Below are 17,509 nucleotides of genomic sequence, written 5' to 3'. Positions count from 1 at the left end.
TTATCAGTCATCAAATGTTTTTCCCAAAAATCCCAAGTAGTACGGAGACAACTTTAAGATGTTGAAAAGATCTATACGTTTTTTCAATCGAAATTACTTTTGTAAGACGAAAAAAAACATAAACTATCTATGACTCTTAGAACCAACAACTGTACCTCTTATTTATGTATGAAAATTTGGCTTCTAGACAAAATAAAATTTGTCTTGTGTTTTAAAAGACATCTTAAAGTTGTCACTGTGCTACTTGGGTATGGGCAAATATATTCTGAAGTTGTAGCCTACTGTCATTGTTCGTACAATGTACGATCATGCGTACTTTGTTTCGTTAAACTCTGAAATTTAACAACAATAGAAATGTCCAGACATGTATGATTATTTCGAGACTTTTGGAGAGCATGTTTGGATGTAAACTATAAAATAAATTTTGTCTAATATAATCGATAAAATAGCAGTCGAGAAAAAATATGACTCACACTAACGTTAATATATAATGACTAAGCTTTCAGTAAATGTCATTTGTCATATTTTTGGCTTAGTCAGTTCATTTCTGCAAGTAGTAATTTAAACCGTGAAGTTTATAATTTATTCATAAATATCTAAACAGGAATTTTAAAATTAAAATGGACGGTGATCTGTTTCAACATTTATTTGAATCAATTTTTGAAAAAACAAATGATCCGATAGTACTAGAAAAACTAAAACGAGTTAATATTAATTGGAAAAAACCTATCGACAAAATTCTTGAAACAACGGATGTATGGAAAAGCGCATGTTTGAATGAAATCCCATCGGAACCAATGACCAGTATGATTACTAGATTATTTCCGATGGTTCATTTCGAAAATTATCATCAACTTAACGACTCAATACTCTGGCGTTCTCTTTACATTTCGTATAGAAAGTCGATGATACTCTCGAAACTTCAACCTGTAATTCAAGTTAATTATGATCTTCCTAAATTTATAATTTCATCTGAATACATCGTCTCGTTTACAAGTTGCGGTAAAGTATTAATCATCTTAATAAAAACTCTTTTGTCACTTTAATAGATTGACAAAATAAAAATCATTTTTTTTTTCACTAGATAAATACGTTGCTGTTGGAAGTATCAGAGGAATAATTTGTATATTTAATATTAATCGATTAAGTGAACCTGAGTGTACAGTAGATTTTAAAGAACCGGTAAAAGACATCAAATTTTGGTTTTCTGGTACATTTTGATGCTAATTATCAATAATATTGATTTATAATCAATAATCACTGAAAAAAGCTAATTTTGTTTATATAAAAATTTGTACTTTTTTTTAGATATCGGCGACTTATTTTTAGTTGCAATTATTTCACCGTTTGAGATTAAATTTTTGAACCTTGTTCACATGATTGAAGTTCCGTGTATCGGTAATGATTTCGGGTCACATATATGGTAAAAAAATTTTTATTATAAAATTAAATAATTATGGTGATTTGGTGCAACTTTTATTTAATGAATTTTTTTTCTATAACTACATTTATTAGCTCCGGTACAATAAATAGATTATTTATTATGAATTACGGACGTTTATATGAATACAAACACACTGATGATGGTATTGTAGCATATCCTATAATGGATCGATTAGAAGAAGGTTTGAACACCATTAAATTATTCTCAGAAAACAACAAAGTAAGTTTAATAAATCAAAATGAATTTTGAAAAAACAATAATTAGATTTGTCATGTAGAGAAGGTCAGAGTAGAAGACACCCCTGGAGAAAATTTTTCGGACTTCTGTCTGAAAAACTCAGGTCTAGAGTTCTAAAGACTTTTTCGGACAGAAGTCCGAAAAATTTTCACCAGGGACATAAAAAAAAGGATTTCTTGTCACAAAGAATTTTTATTCACTCCAAGAAAATTTTTGCAATATAAATTTAAAAAAAAATTTATTTCGAGACGAGAAATAATTTTCGTGGAGCAAGAAAAAATTTTTTAAAGCGAATTCCCGTGCCAAAAATTTTTTTTTAGTCTTAAGGAAATTCTTATCTTCAATTGCAGATAATTATTGTAGCAGAAAGTCCAAGGATCGTAACTTTGTTAAATTATCGATTGCCAACACCTGATGAAGGCAATAATTTGATTGAAGAGAACAGTATGTCACATCATGACTTGACACCATACACTGGATTTTACCATATTCATTCCGTATATTCGTTTCTTACTTCCAATGTTATTTTGCGGATCAGACGTTAGTTTTTATTTTATTAAAAAATTTTAAAAGACAAAATATTAAATTTTGTAATCATGTGTATGGTTATGAATAAAAAAAGTAAGAAAAAAATTTTTCCGTTGCAGGTAAGATCACAAGTTCTCTCATATTTTACGACCCGCGATCCAACTGGAGTGTGCATTATCCATTTGAAAAATTTGGTGGCGAAAATGTCGTAACTTCCGGCATATTACACGGAAAAGTTTTAATTTTGGGATTCAAATCAGGTATGCAACGATCAATTAAAATTTTTTTTTTCAACGAGGATGTTACAGTCCTTTATTTACAGGTCACGTACGGATTTTTACTGTAGAAAATATTGAACTGCTTAAAAGATCTGATTTGAATCTTGATTCAGGAATTGAGTATCTTCTAAGCGACGAACCGATTGAATGGTTGGAACTTGTTGAGACTCGAGAAAAATTAATTATTATTGCAATAACAATTTACGAAGTCTATTCTATTAATTTTTTTCCTAGGAACAGCACTCAATAAATGATCATTAAAGTTTACTGTGTATGTCATTGCAATAACCGCACTCATAATGCGCCGATTTATTAAATCGTCATTATTTCGAATAAATTAACCATGACATGTACTGGAATTTTTTAAAAAATTAAAACAATCAATTTAAATAAACAGGAACATCTATTTTTTTTTTGTCAATATCATCCCTTAGCGTAATTTTAAAATTATCAGAAAACTACAGTAAATTCTCATAACTTCCTGAATCCTCAATATAAAATCTCGATACACATTTTTGACAAAACGAATTTTCAAATTTTCTGTCAGCAATTTTCGTAATACGGAATCGTCTTGGATTGATGCGCATTTATTTACAATTTCGAAGACATGAAGATTTTTCCCAAAAACTCCCAAGTAGCACAGAGACAATTTTGAAATATTATAAAGATGTTTTTTAAAAGAACAAGACAAAGTTTTTTTGTCTCAAAGCCAAGTTTTTTTATTTTTATTCTGTGCTACTTGGGTATAGGCAAATATATTCTGAAGTAGTAGCTCACTGTCATGGGCTACTGTTTATGTGAATGAAAATGGCCACACAGGTCAAGAGGACAACTCTAGACGAAACTCCAAGTTGTTTGTCCAGAAAAAAAATTTCTCTCCGAGATTTATGACTTTTTCCTGCTAGAATACGTAGAAACTAACAAAAAATGGTAATATTGTGTGTGGTTATTACCAAAAGGGGCAAATTTATGCATTGTTAATACAATGTACGTTGCGTACTTTGTTTATTTCAACTCTAAAAATCACCAACAATAAAAAAAATATCCAGACGTCTACGATTCTTTCTAGACTTTTTGAGTGCATGTTTGGATGTAAGCTACAAAATAAATTTTGTCTAATATAATCGATAAAATAACAATCGAGAAAAAATATGACTTACACCAGCGTTGATATATAATGATTAAACTTTCAGTAAATGTCATTAGTCACAACATTTTTTGCTTATTGTCAGTTCGTTTTTGCAATCTGCAAGTCTTGACTTAAACTGTATAAATAATAATTTATTAGTTAATACCTAAACAGGAAGTTTGAAATTAAAATGGAAGAAATTGTGTATCAACATATATTTGAATTAATTTTTAAAAGAATACATGATCCGATAATACTAGAAAACCTAAAACGAGTCAATATTAATTGGAAAAAATCCATCGATAAAATTTTTGAAACAACGGATATATGGAAAAGCGCATGTTTGAATGAAATCCCATCGGAACCAATGACCAGTATGATTACAAGATTATTTCCGACGGTTCATTTCGAAAATTATCATCAACTTGAAGACCCAATACTCTGGCGTTCTCTTTACATTTCCTATAGAAAGTCGATGATACTCTCGAAACTTCAACCTGTAATCAAAGTAAATTATGATTTTTCTAAACTTTTACGTGCATCTGACTACATTTACTCGTTCGCTAGTTGCGGTAGAGTATCAATCATCTTAATAAAAACTCTTTTGTCACTTCAATAGATTGACAAAATAAAAATTATTTTTTTTATCCTCTAGATAAATTTTTTGCTTTTGGAACTAGTTACGGAACAATTTATGTTCTTGATATTGATCAATTGAATGAACCTGTGTTTACGCAAAGAATAGGAGGAGAGATAAAAGACATCAAATTTTGGTTTCCCGGTAATTTTTTAATCCTAATTAGTAATTACCAATAATATTGATTAATAATCTATAATCAAATACAAAAGCTAATTTCATTTGTATGGAAATTCGTTCTTATTTTAGATACCGGTGCCTTATTTTTAGTCGCACTCATTTCACCTCATTACATTAGATTTTGGAATTTTTTGGCCAAGGTTGAAGTTCCGTGTAACGGTAATGCCATAGGGGCAAGTATATGGTAAAAAAATTTGAAATTTAAAATTAAATAAGTATGATAATATGCCGCAACTTTTATTTAATGATTTTTCTTTTTATAACTTTATTTCTCAGCTCCGGTACAATAAATAGACTAGTTATTATGAACAAAATCAGAGGTTTATATGAATACAAACATTTTACCGATAAAGGTATTACAGCGTATTGTATTATGAATAGATTAGAAGGAGATTTTATTTTCATTAATTTATTCTCAGAAAACAACAAAGTAAGTTTAATAAATAAATATAAATTTTTAAGAAATAATAATTAGATTTTTTATGTGGAAAAGATCGGATTAAAAAAAACAAAAAAAAAAAGGATTCCTTGGCACAAAAAATTTTTTGCATTATTAGTGGAAAACAAATATTTTCTTAAAGCGAAAAAAAAAATTCTTGCCGCAAGAACTTTTTTTCTAGTCCCGAGAAAATTTTTGTCTTCTATTTATACCTTAGAATATTTGGAGACATACTTACAGTTTGATAATAAAATAAAAAACTACACGGAAAGATTGGAACCCGACTGGTTACTGTTCTTCACCGTACTGAGTCGGGTTCCAATCTTTCTGTGTATGTTTGATCCAAAAACAAAGAAGTTTTTATATCTAGGGGAGGGTGGGGCAGAGCGGCCCCCCTAAGCCAACTATTACTTTTTGTGGCTTTCAACCATCAGGTCACTTTACTTTTGTCCTATTTCGAATAAATTTATGGACATTTTGCCAAAGTTCTGAAAAAAAAAAAATTTTTTTTGTGGGACGGAGCGGCCTTCCTCCAAAAAATGATAAAAAAATTTTTTTTTTCGTTTTTTTTTTTTTTTTAAATTGTTTTCATCATTAAGAATGTATTTCTTTCTCTTGACAACTATTTTTGGTTTTATATTACTCGAAAAAAATTTTTTAAGGTGTTATAAATCGTTCACTCTCGATTACCTTAATTACTAATTGTTATTTAATTAAAAAAAAAACAATTCTATAGTTTTACTTTGTTTCAAAAATTTATCAACTAAAAAAAAAAATTTTATTTTTATAAATTTTTAGTGACCAAATTTGCCTCTTACATAGAGAAACGGCCGAAAAATATGAAAAAATAATTTTTTCGGAAGTTTCGGCTGGTCCATTTTGCCCCAGGTGTTATGCGTAGGGCTTGAAATGTGGAATTATAATAATTTTTTTTTAATTTGACGATAAAAATATGAAAAAATCACTTTTTCAAAATTTTGGGCTTGTTCATTTTGCCCCAAATCTCATGCGTAGGGGTAAAAATGCGCAAATATATCGGATTTATAGTAATTAGTCGAAAAAAAAAAATTTTTTTTTGATCAAAATTTCAGGGGGGCCGCTCTGCCCCACCCTCCCCTAGAGCATCTATTCTATTCACATAAACCCGAAAATTATCCGATGCTTTACTATGCCCTGAGTCTCTTAACTCGAATACTTTGTTATTAACTAAATTTATTACAGATAATAATTGCAGCAGATTATCAAAGAAACTTAACTTTATTAAATTATCGATTTCCAAAATCTGATGAAGGAAATAATTTGATTCAAGAGAATATGAAACGATATTTTGATGAGAAACCACAGTTTTTTGTTGGGCGTCCAGACCCTAATTGTTTGTTTCTTACTTCCAATGTTATATTGCGGACAATGAGTTAGTTTTTATTTTATTATAAAATTTTAATAGATGAAATGTTAAATTTTGTGATCATGGGTATGATTATATATAATAAATAAACAAATTTTTTTTCGTTGTAGGCAGAGCTCAATTGAGTTCTCTTATATTTTACGATCCACAGTCCAACTGGAGTTGGCCTGATCCATTTAGAGAATTCGGTAGACAAAATTTCGTAACTTCCGGCATATTACACGGAAGAGTATTGATTTTAGGATTCGAATCAGGTATGCAATGTTCAATTAAGATTTGTTTTTTAATGCAGATATTACTGTCCTTTATTTACAGGTCACGTACGGATTTTTACTGTAGAAAATATTGAACTACTTAAAACATCTAATTTGAATCTTGATTCAGGAATTGAGTATCATGTAGCCGACAAATCGATTCAATGGTTGGAACTTGTTGAGACTCGAGAAATATTAATTATTATTGCAATAACAGACTACGAAGTCTATTCTATTAATTTTTTTCCTAGAAACACCACTCAGTAAATGAATGATACCAAAGTTAGCCGACGTCTAATAATTTTTTTATTTTTTAAAAAACGCAAATTATAAAAAAAAACATATTTGAAAAAATTGCACCTGAAGTTTTTTAAATTTTCTACATGTGCATTTTTTCAGTTTATTTTTTTCTTTAAATTTAATTGTTCAAAATAAAATCATAAACTTTTTATTTGTCTGCTAACTTCAGGATCATAGTAAATGATCATTAATGTTTACTGTGTATGTCATTGCAATAACCGCACTCATAATGCGCCGATTTATTAAATCGTCATTATTTCGAATAAATTAACCATGACATGTACTGGAATTTTTTAAAAAATTAAAACAATCAATTTAAATAAACAGGAACATCTATATTTTTTTTTGTCAATATCATCCCTTAGCGTAATTTTAAAAGTATAAAAATACTACAGTAAATTCTCATAACTTCCTGAATCCTCAGTATAAAATATCGAAACTCATTTTTGACAAAACGAATTTTTACATTTTCTGTCAGCAATTTTCGTAATACGGAATCGTCTTGAATTGATGCGCATTTATTTCGAATTTCGGAGACATGAAATTTTTTCTCAAAAACTCCCAAGTAGCATAGAGACAACTTTAAGATGTCATAAAGATGTTTTTTAAAAGAACAAAACAAAGTTTTTTTATCTCATAGCCAAGTTTTTTTATTTTTATTCTGTGCTACTTGGATATGGGCAAATATATTCTGAAGTTGTAGCCTACTGTCATTGTTCGTACAATGTACGATCATGCGTACTTTGTTTGTTTCAACTCTAAAAGTCACCAACAATAAAAAAAATATCCAGACGTCTATGATTATTTCTAGACTTTTCGAGTGCATGTTTGGATGTAAGCTACAAAATAAATTTTGTCTAATATAATCGATAAAATAACAATCGAGAAAAAATATGACTTACACCAGCGTTGGTATATAATGATTAAACGTTCAGTAAATGTCATTAGTCACAACATTTTTGGCTTATTGTCAGTTCGTTATTGCAATCTCCAAGTCTTGACTTAAACTGTATAAGTAATAATTTATTAGTTAATACCTAAACAGGAAGTTTGAAATTAAAATAGAAGGTGTTCTGTATCAACATATATTTGAATTAATTTTTAAAAAAATACTAGTCTCTATTCTCCATGGTATTACTGAATATTATTTTGCATTTTATAACCGGCATCAATTTTTTCCCGCGTAATTTGATTGTTTTTTTTTTTTTAAATTTCAAATAATAATTGCGGAGAAAGGTGACAATTATTGCGCACTAAAATTTAGTTTAATAAAATATAAATTAGTCTGACGTAATTGTTTATAGATTTAAAAAATTGTTTATAAATTTAAAATTTAAAAATGACAAATAATTGCAAACATCGGTCAATAAAATTGTAAATGTCGTTACCGACATCTATAATTCAGCATTATCCTGACAGTGCTGCCAACCAGGTGGGAATTGGCACACCTGGGAATTTTTCGACGCCTTCTTGATTACCGCAGAGCCATCTGAATTTAAACTTGCTCGTAATTTTGTAATGATGGTAAAATCATACACTTTCAATAAAACTACTCCTCTGCTTGCTATACGACAGCAACTTCGTGATAAATATAAATTGAGATTGAGTTTTATTATTTACAGTAACAAGTATCAAATACTTATTGACAATAACAATTAATTGAATAAATCTGTTCTCTATCATTGATTTGAATTTAAAAACTACTTAGAAAATATCGTAAGTAAACAATAAAAAATTAAGAGTTAAATGTCAGAAAATGTATGAACAAGAGGTTATATTCAGTTCACCAATGCTGCTCTGAAATAAAATATATATGAAAATAAAAACTGAAATATCTTCTTCTCCATGGTGTCGGATATTTAAATAAATGACAGCAGATTGAGAAATTGTTTTTGGGAGTAATAAAAAATTACGAATTAAATTTATAATAATACGTTACTATAAACTAGAAATATTGCTTTAACATCTCACTAATTTATATTCCTTTTTTTTTCAGTTCCAAAAAAATAGAAGCATATCATCATGTCAGGTGAGAAAATCGAGGGGATAAAATTTTTATTTAAAAAAACTATCTAACTAAATCGATAAATGCAAAAACATACATGTATTTATGAACATTTAGTGATAAAAGTACGATAACTTCTATTACACTTTGGAAACAAGTATAAAAATATTCATTTAAAAGTTTCGTATACCATTTTTCTAATCACGAATATTGCATTATTTTTTTTTAACTTTTTTATTTTCTATACAAATTTTAATATCACTGAATTTATTTATTTATTCTTTTGAATTTTTAATTCACTAATTTTTCGATTTAGTATTAAATAAAAAAAGAAAGTTTATTTTTTATTAAAAAAATGGCGGTAAAAAATGTGGAGGTTATGTATATGATATTCTAGTTTTAAGAAATTAAACTGAAATGATAATTATAAGTATATTTAGCCAAGTCCATTTCTAGGCCATCAGGCTGAAATGAATTTAAAAATAATTATAAGTGTAATTAATTTAATATTTGTTTATAAAAAATAATTAAAATCTATTCACTATAGAAAAAAAAATGAACAACAGATTTTGAATAATTGAATTGTCGATGATTGTATTTATATATATTCAAGGATTTCGAGTCTTTTGGTGTCGGAGTTACCTCTGGATTTCATAATTTTTTCTAAACATAGAGCACTACTACTTGTTACTGTCATTTTATTCTCTTTTAAGCTTTCGTAATTTTTTTTTTATGTCTTTAAAATCCCAACAATGAAAAAATCGATCAAAGGTAAAAATTTTTGTCAAGTTGGCTCATTAATTAATTTTAATGTTGAAAGATAATTAATAACAAATCGTGACTTACGTCGTAAGTGTTCGTTTAAAACAATGTGGTGAAAAACTTTTAGGAAAATGAAACAGTATTTTAGTTTTAAGAAATTAAATTAAGTTAATAATTATAAAATTTTGTAATTTAAGAAATGTTTATAAAAAATATTTTAACTTTGTTCAATAAAGAAAGTAATATAAATAATATAGATTTCTAATAGTAAAAATTGTCTAAAATTATATTATGAATATTCAATCATGAGTTTTAAACAGTTTTAATGACGCTTCGCAACAGGTAAAGAGATTTTAATTTAAAGCTTCTTAACACCATTGCATTAATAACGTGCATGGCACTATTTTTTTGGTTTTTTGCACTTTTTTTTTAACATCTAATTTTTTATAAAATTTTTGAATTACTAAATTTTTATAATTATTACTTTTTTTTATTTAATACTTTACAATTTTTCAATCTTCCTCAGCTGAAAAAAATAATTTAATATAGTTGATACATATATCGCGGATACGGGGTACTGCGAACGCGCTCTAATGAAAGCCCTTTAGTGTCGAAATTACCTCTGGATTTCATAATTTTTTCTAAACATAGAGCACTACTACTTGTTACTGTCATTTTATTCTCTTTTAAGCTTTCGTATTTTTTTTTTTATGTCTTAAAAATCCCAACAATGAAAAAATTGATCAAAGGTAAAAAGTTTTGTCAAGTTGGCTCATTAATTAATTTTAATGTTGAAAGATAATTAATAACAAATCGTGACTTACGTCGTGAGTGTTCGTTTAAAACAATGTGGTGAAAAACTTTCAGGAAAATGAAACAGTATTTTAGTTTTAAGAAATTAAATTAAGTTAATAATTATAAAATTTTGTAATTTAAGAAATGTTTATAAAAAATATTTTAACTTTGTTCAATAAAGAAAGTAATATAAATAATATAGATTTCTAATAGTAAAAATTGTCTAAAATTATATTATGAATATTCAATCATGAGTTTTAAACAGTTTTAATGACGCTTCGCAACAGGTAAAGAGATTTTAATTTAAAGCTTCTTAACACCATTGCATTAATAACGTGCATGGCACTATTTTTTTTGTTTTTTGCACTTTTTTTTTAACATCTAATTTTTTATAAAATTTTTGAATTACTAAATTTTTATAATTATTACTTTTTTTTATTTAATACTTTACAATTTTTCAATCTTCCTCAGCTGAAAAAAATAATTTAATATAGTTGATACATATATCGCGGATACGGGGTACTGCGAACGCGCTCTAATGAAAGCCCTTTAGTGTCGAAATTACCTCTGGATTTCATAATTTTTTCTAAACATAGAGCACTACTACTTGTTACTGTCATTTTATTCTCTTTTAAGCTTTCGTAATTTTTTTTTTATGTCTTTAAAATCCCAACAATGAAAAAATCGATCAAAGGTAAAAATTTTTGTCAAGTTGGCTCATTAATTAATTTTAATGTTGAAAGATAATTAATAACAAATCGTGACTTACGTCGTGAGTGTTCGTTTAAAACAATGTGGTGAAAAACTTTCAGGAAAATGAAACAGTATTTTAGTTTTAAGAAATTAAATTAAGTTAATAATTATAAAATTTTGTAATTTAAGAAATGTTTATAAAAAATATTTTAACTTTGTTCAATAAAGAAAGTAATATAAATAATATAAATTTCTAATAGTAAAAATTGTCTAAAATTATATTATGAATATTCAATCATGAGTTTTGAACAGTTTTAATGACGCTTCGCAACAGGTAAAGAGATTTTAATTTAAAGCTTCTTAACACCATTGCATTTATAACGTACATGGCACTATTTTTTTGGTTTTTTGCACTTTTTTTTTAACATCTAATTTTTTATAAAATTTTTGAATTACTAAATTTTTATAATTATTACTTTTTTTTTATTTAATACTTTACAATTTTTCAATCTTCCTCAGCTGAAAAAAATAATTTAATATAGTTGATACATATATCGCGGATACGGGGTACTGCGAACGCGCTCTAATGAAAGCCCTTTAGTGTCGAAATTACCTCTGGATTTCATAATTTTTTCTAAACATAGAGCACTACTACTTGTTACTGTCATTTTATTCTCTTTTAAGCTTTCGTATTTTTTTTTTTATGTCTTAAAAATCCCAACAATGAAAAAATTGATCAAAGGTAAAAAGTTTTGTCAAGTTGGCTCATTAATTAATTTTAATGTTGAAAGATAATTAATAACAAATCGTGACTTACGTCGTGAGTGTTCGTTTAAAACAATGTGGTGAAAAACTTTCAGGAAAATGAAACAGTATTTTAGTTTTAAGAAATTAAATTAAGTTAATAATTATAAAATTTTGTAATTTAAGAAATGTTTATAAAAAATATTTTAACTTTGTTCAATAAAGAAAGTAATATAAATAATATAGATTTCTAATAGTAAAAATTGTCTAAAATTATATTATGAATATTCAATCATGAGTTTTAAACAGTTTTAATGACGCTTCGCAACAGGTAAAGAGATTTTAATTTAAAGCTTCTTAACACCATTGCATTAATAACGTGCATGGCACTATTTTTTTTGTTTTTTGCACTTTTTTTTTAACATCTAATTTTTTATAAAATTTTTGAATTACTAAATTTTTATAATTATTACTTTTTTTTATTTAATACTTTACAATTTTTCAATCTTCCTCAGCTGAAAAAAATAATTTAATATAGTTGATACATATATCGCGGATACGGGGTACTGCGAACGCGCTCTAATGAAAGCCCTTTAGTGTCGAAATTACCTCTGGATTTCATAATTTTTTCTAAACATAGAGCACTACTACTTGTTACTGTCATTTTATTCTCTTTTAAGCTTTCGTAATTTTTTTTTTATGTCTTTAAAATCCCAACAATGAAAAAATCGATCAAAGGTAAAAATTTTTGTCAAGTTGGCTCATTAATTAATTTTAATGTTGAAAGATAATTAATAACAAATCGTGACTTACGTCGTGAGTGTTCGTTTAAAACAATGTGGTGAAAAACTTTCAGGAAAATGAAACAGTATTTTAGTTTTAAGAAATTAAATTAAGTTAATAATTATAAAATTTTGTAATTTAAGAAATGTTTATAAAAAATATTTTAACTTTGTTCAATAAAGAAAGTAATATAAATAATATAAATTTCTAATAGTAAAAATTGTCTAAAATTATATTATGAATATTCAATCATGAGTTTTGAACAGTTTTAATGACGCTTCGCAACAGGTAAAGAGATTTTAATTTAAAGCTTCTTAACACCATTGCATTTATAACGTACATGGCACTATTTTTTTGGTTTTTTGCACTTTTTTTTTAACATCTAATTTTTTATAAAATTTTTGAATTACTAAATTTTTATAATTATTACTTTTTTTTTATTTAATACTTTACAATTTTTCAATCTTCCTCAGCTGAAAAAAATAATTTAATATAGTTGATACATATATCGCGGATACGGGGTACTGCGAACGCGCTCTAATGAAAGCCCTTTAGTGTCGAAATTACCTCTGGATTTCATAATTTGTTCTAAACGTAGAGCACTACTACTTGTTACTGTCATTTTATTCTCGTTTAAGATTTCGTTTTTTTTTTTATGTCTTAAAAATCCCAACAATGAAAAAATCGATCAAAGGTAAAAATTTTTGTCAAAAATTGCTATCATTTTTCTTGTGTAGAAGGTCGCCTGGAATGCGACTAAGCAGTTGTTGATAGATAACTTTCTATTTTGATATTTGTTGCTGGGAGAATGTGGCTAAAATCAGCATTTGGCCCTTTTTCGAGGCCCATTGCCCTCCTGCAAGGACCAAACGGCTTCCATTAATTATTGCTATTATTTTTTTAACTTCCCGCTAAGAAAATTGTAAATTTTCAATAATTCGGGAAGTTATTGGTTTCGGTCCGATTTACGAAAATCGAATTTCCATCAGATGTCGACGTTTTGAGGTCCTAGGAAGCTATTCTGACTAATTTCAAGATGATGTCCGAGTGTATGTATGTATGTATGTACGTACGTACGTACGTACGTATGTAAATACCTGTATCTTTTGAACGGATGAACCGATTTTGAACTTTAAGGTGTCATTGGATATAGATGTTTTTCTTGGATAACTTTTAATGTGCTCGATGGATTAATTCCATAATGGACTGGGCTCTAGAGCTTTATAAGCCGCGTCGAATGCCACCTCAACCATCAAAATCGGTTCATTCGTTCAAGAGAAACCGTTGTCGAAAGAATTAAAAAAAAAAAAATTTTTTATTTTTTCTGAAATATCTCAAAAACGACTCGATAAATCGAATTCAAAATTTGATCGGCTGTAGAGCTTGACAAAACGCCTCGATTGCCACCTTAATCGTCTCAATCGGTTTATTCGTTTGAGAGATATCGTTGGAGAGAAAATGGTGAAAAACGTTTTTTTTCGAAAACAACAGCATACAAACGTATTTTCGAGCTCGAAGAGCTCGAAAATGTATTCACAATAATGTTTTCGAGGTTCTTGAGCTCGAAAACATCGGGAAGTTTTGGGGCTGGCCCGCAGGGTCAACTGACAGACCGATTTTTTGTGCAGGGGGTCGCCCGGAATGCGACTGAGCAGTCGTTACCAAATAGCTTTCTATTTTGATATTTGTTGCTGAGAGAATGTGGCTAAAATCAGCATTTTGGCCCTTTTTCGAGAACCATTGCCCTACTGCAAGGACTGAACGGCTTCCATTAATCATTGCTTTGATTTTTCTCGTTCAGGCGGTCGCTCGGAATGCGACTGAGCAGTTGTTGCTCAATAACTTTCTATTTTCATGTTTGTTGCTAAGGGTATATTGCTAAAATCATCATTTTGGCCTGTTTTGTCCCATTTTCGAGGCCCGTATGAGGTCAAGCTATTAATGACCTATTATATGTGTAAACATACATAGATCCAGGTGGTACATTTTCTGCGCTATTACAGTTGAAAGCTGGTTGTATAAAATATATTTCTTGTTTTAGAAAATCGTTACATCGTGCAAGGGTGGAAGGTTAATGAAACTGTCACCGCACCTGATTCTATGAAAGTTGAGGGCACCCTGCTGACTTGGGAAAATTTCAAAGTCACGGTTGATGTATATTCTGAGAGTGTCTCAGACACTTGTCAGTACCTGAAGTCAGTCATGGAAACCACAGGTTCGAACAGCACGCCTGTGGTTTTCTTGACTGGTCGTACTGGGGCTGGGAAGTCTTTGACTCTCTTTGGCAGCCGTAATTCCAGCCAACTGGGTCTCATCAAGACATGGTTTGCCGGTGTCCCTGAGACCGATATCGAGCTTCGGTACGTAAGAAAAATAATAACGACATGCGCAAACAATCGAATATCAATAATTGACTCGTTAAATTTTTTACAGTGTGCAAGAATGCTACAAGGGCGGATTCAGGGACTTAGTGAATTTTGAGCAAAAGCCAAAGTTCACTAAGGACAGCATCCCTGAAGTTATGCTGCGGTCGACGGACTACTCAAAGATTGGCAGAGTCCTTCAAAACGCCCTCAAGGCCGATAACTCGGTAAACAAGAGTTCAACTCGGGGAATTCTCGTTTTGCAACTTGTAAGTAATAGCACTATCAAACGATTTCGTTAAATTATTTATAAGCGATAAAAGTTCGATAATAGTTCAGTAAATCAAGCAAAGTAACATTATCAATTTAAATACCGTGCCAACTGTCTATACCTCTAATATAATCCCGATGAAAAAATATTTTATACAATTGTATTAAATGATATATAAATTGGATAGAAAAAATGGCCTGATCCAATTGTATACAATCGTTCATAATTATATCTAATTGTATACAATCTGTATACAATGTATATACAATTTTATACAACATTGTATACAAATGAATATAATTATATAATGTTTTCGTATAGATTATATTTAATTATATACAATTCTATATAATTGCATACAAATATATACATTTGTATATAATTTTATTATTCTTTTTTGCATTTTTATATAGAATTATATACGATTGTTTATAATTGTATCTAATTATATAATAATTTTATGTAATTATGCATCACCTCTATCCAATTCTATATAATCCATATATAACTGAATACAATTATATAAACTCTTTTTTTATCGGGATGGTATATATCTTATTCGAATCAATTTGATAATTTAATTTTTTCGGAGATTTCATGATGAAATCTACATATTATATGTATTACTCTAATACAAATATTCAATCGTTATTTAATTTAGCAGTATCATTCAAATAATAATTACTGTTTTCCATTTTCCCATAGAAAAACACCAAGACGAACTCCAAGTTATTTGTGGTCGACATGCCGGGACTGGAACGCCAGGAGCGTGACCGATCCAAGTCACCGGCCAACACAACGACCAAGGCTGTGGAGCCAGAAACAAGGTGGATTTCGTGCCTTACTTACGAATTCAATAATTTTATCAACCCTATACCTGGTACATCCAAAACGTCTCCCTTATGGCAGGACATTGATGCCATGCTACCCTTTCCAAGGGTCCAGTTCGTAATAGCATGCATCAAAAGGCCATACAATCGGGAGAACGTTTATTCTACTTTAATATTTCTACATGACGTAAAAAGATTACAACAGCATGGACATATTCTTGGAAGTGGAAGGCGAATGATCTCCCCGGCTCGAGTAGATCCTCCTGTTGGATCTAGCAGGAGCAATTTCCTTGCTGTCCCTGGTGTTGCAGTAGATTCAACAAAGGATGAAGAAATCAAACTGTTGAAAATTCAGTTGGCACAAAAGGATGCGAGAATAAAGGAGTTGGAACTTAGAAACACCGAGTTAGAAAAATTGCTACTGCAGCAACCACCTGCACCACCATCACCACCGCCTGTACCACAATCACCACCGCCTGGACCACAATTACCACCGCCTGGACCACCATCACCACCGCCTGGACCACAATCACCACCGCCTGCACCACAATCACCACCGCCTGGACCACAATTACCACCACCTGGACCACCATCACCACCGCCTGCACCACAATTACCACCGCCTGCACCACAATCACCACCGCCTGGACCACAACCGTTACCACCTGGGCCTGGTCAAGCTCATGCACAGGACGAAAATGAAGCTCTATTAATGCGTCTGGGTCTTGACGACCTGGAAAACTGTCCGCGCATAAAAATAGGACAGAGCTTCCCGTTGTGCGCTGTCGATAATCCTGCTGCTTTAAAAAGAGTAAAATTTCTAAACTATTTGGCTCCAGTCAATCAAGGAATCAAATATTGTTGGTGTAAAGAATGCAATAAAGAGGTGCAATCTTACCATGCCCCTACCCATGTGTGGGTAAAACATCTTGGGCATAAATTGATCTGTGACATCGATGGTTGCAAGGAAGAATTTACTTCGGTAACTTCTATCAAAGACCATCGAAAAGCAGATCACAAGCGAAAGGCTAAGATTTAAGGCAAAAAAACTTTATCTTGTTCTTTTAAATGACATCTTCATGACATCTTAAAATTGTCTCTGTGCTTCTTGGGAGTTTTTAGAAAAAAACTTTTATGACTTAGAAGTTCTAAATAAATGCGCATCAATTCAAGATGATTTCGTATTACGAAAATTGCTGAAAGAAAATGTGAAAATTCGTTTTGTCAAAAATGAGTATCGATATTTTATACTGAGGATTCAGGAAGCTATGAGAATTTACTGTAGTTTTCTGATATTTTTAAAATTACGTTAAGGGATGATATTGACAAAAAAAATTTAGATGTTCCTGTTTATTCAAATTGATTGTTTTATTTTCTTATAAAATTCCAATACATGTCATGGTTAATTTATTCGAAATAATGACGATTTAAA

At 29.5% G+C, this 17,509-nt stretch overlaps 1 protein-coding gene across 5 annotated transcripts; it reads left to right on the top strand.

The window, feature by feature from the left end:
- The first annotated feature begins 7,095 nt into the window (after positions 1-7,095).
- On the top strand, positions 7,096-17,444 carry LOC130675613 (uncharacterized). 5 transcript variants are annotated; one of them, XM_057481394.1, is made up of 7 exons: positions 7,096-8,355; positions 8,454-8,547; positions 8,614-8,729; positions 8,828-8,860; positions 14,655-14,973; positions 15,047-15,245; positions 15,953-17,444. In XM_057481394.1, exons 4-7 carry the CDS (start codon positions 8,854-8,856, stop codon positions 17,114-17,116), a joined length of 1,689 nt encoding a protein of 562 aa, XP_057337377.1. In that variant the 5' UTR covers positions 7,096-8,355; positions 8,454-8,547; positions 8,614-8,729; positions 8,828-8,853; the 3' UTR covers positions 17,117-17,444. The 5 variants fall into 5 exon arrangements, with proteins under 5 accessions (XP_057337377.1, XP_057337376.1, XP_057337380.1 ...); XM_057481393.1 differs by lacking the exon at positions 8,614-8,729; XM_057481397.1 differs by lacking the exon at positions 7,096-8,355 and having other exon boundaries at positions 8,362-8,547.
- Positions 17,445-17,509: the final 65 nt, after the last annotated feature.

This window comes from Microplitis mediator, chromosome 10, assembly GCF_029852145.1.
Source record: "Microplitis mediator isolate UGA2020A chromosome 10, iyMicMedi2.1, whole genome shotgun sequence".
NCBI lineage: Eukaryota > Metazoa > Arthropoda > Insecta > Hymenoptera > Braconidae > Microplitis > Microplitis mediator.
This window is presented reverse-complemented; position numbering and strand designations above follow the sequence as displayed.

Bases quoted from the DNA above. Each gene is read 5' to 3' on its own strand.
- LOC130675613 (XM_057481393.1), top strand. The intron at 14,974-15,046 runs GTACGTAAGAAA...AATTTTTTACAG, and splicing joins GAGACCGATATCGAGCTTCG to TGTGCAAGAATGCTACAAGG. The intron at 15,246-15,952 runs GTAAGTAATAGC...ATTTTCCCATAG, and splicing joins GAATTCTCGTTTTGCAACTT to AAAAACACCAAGACGAACTC.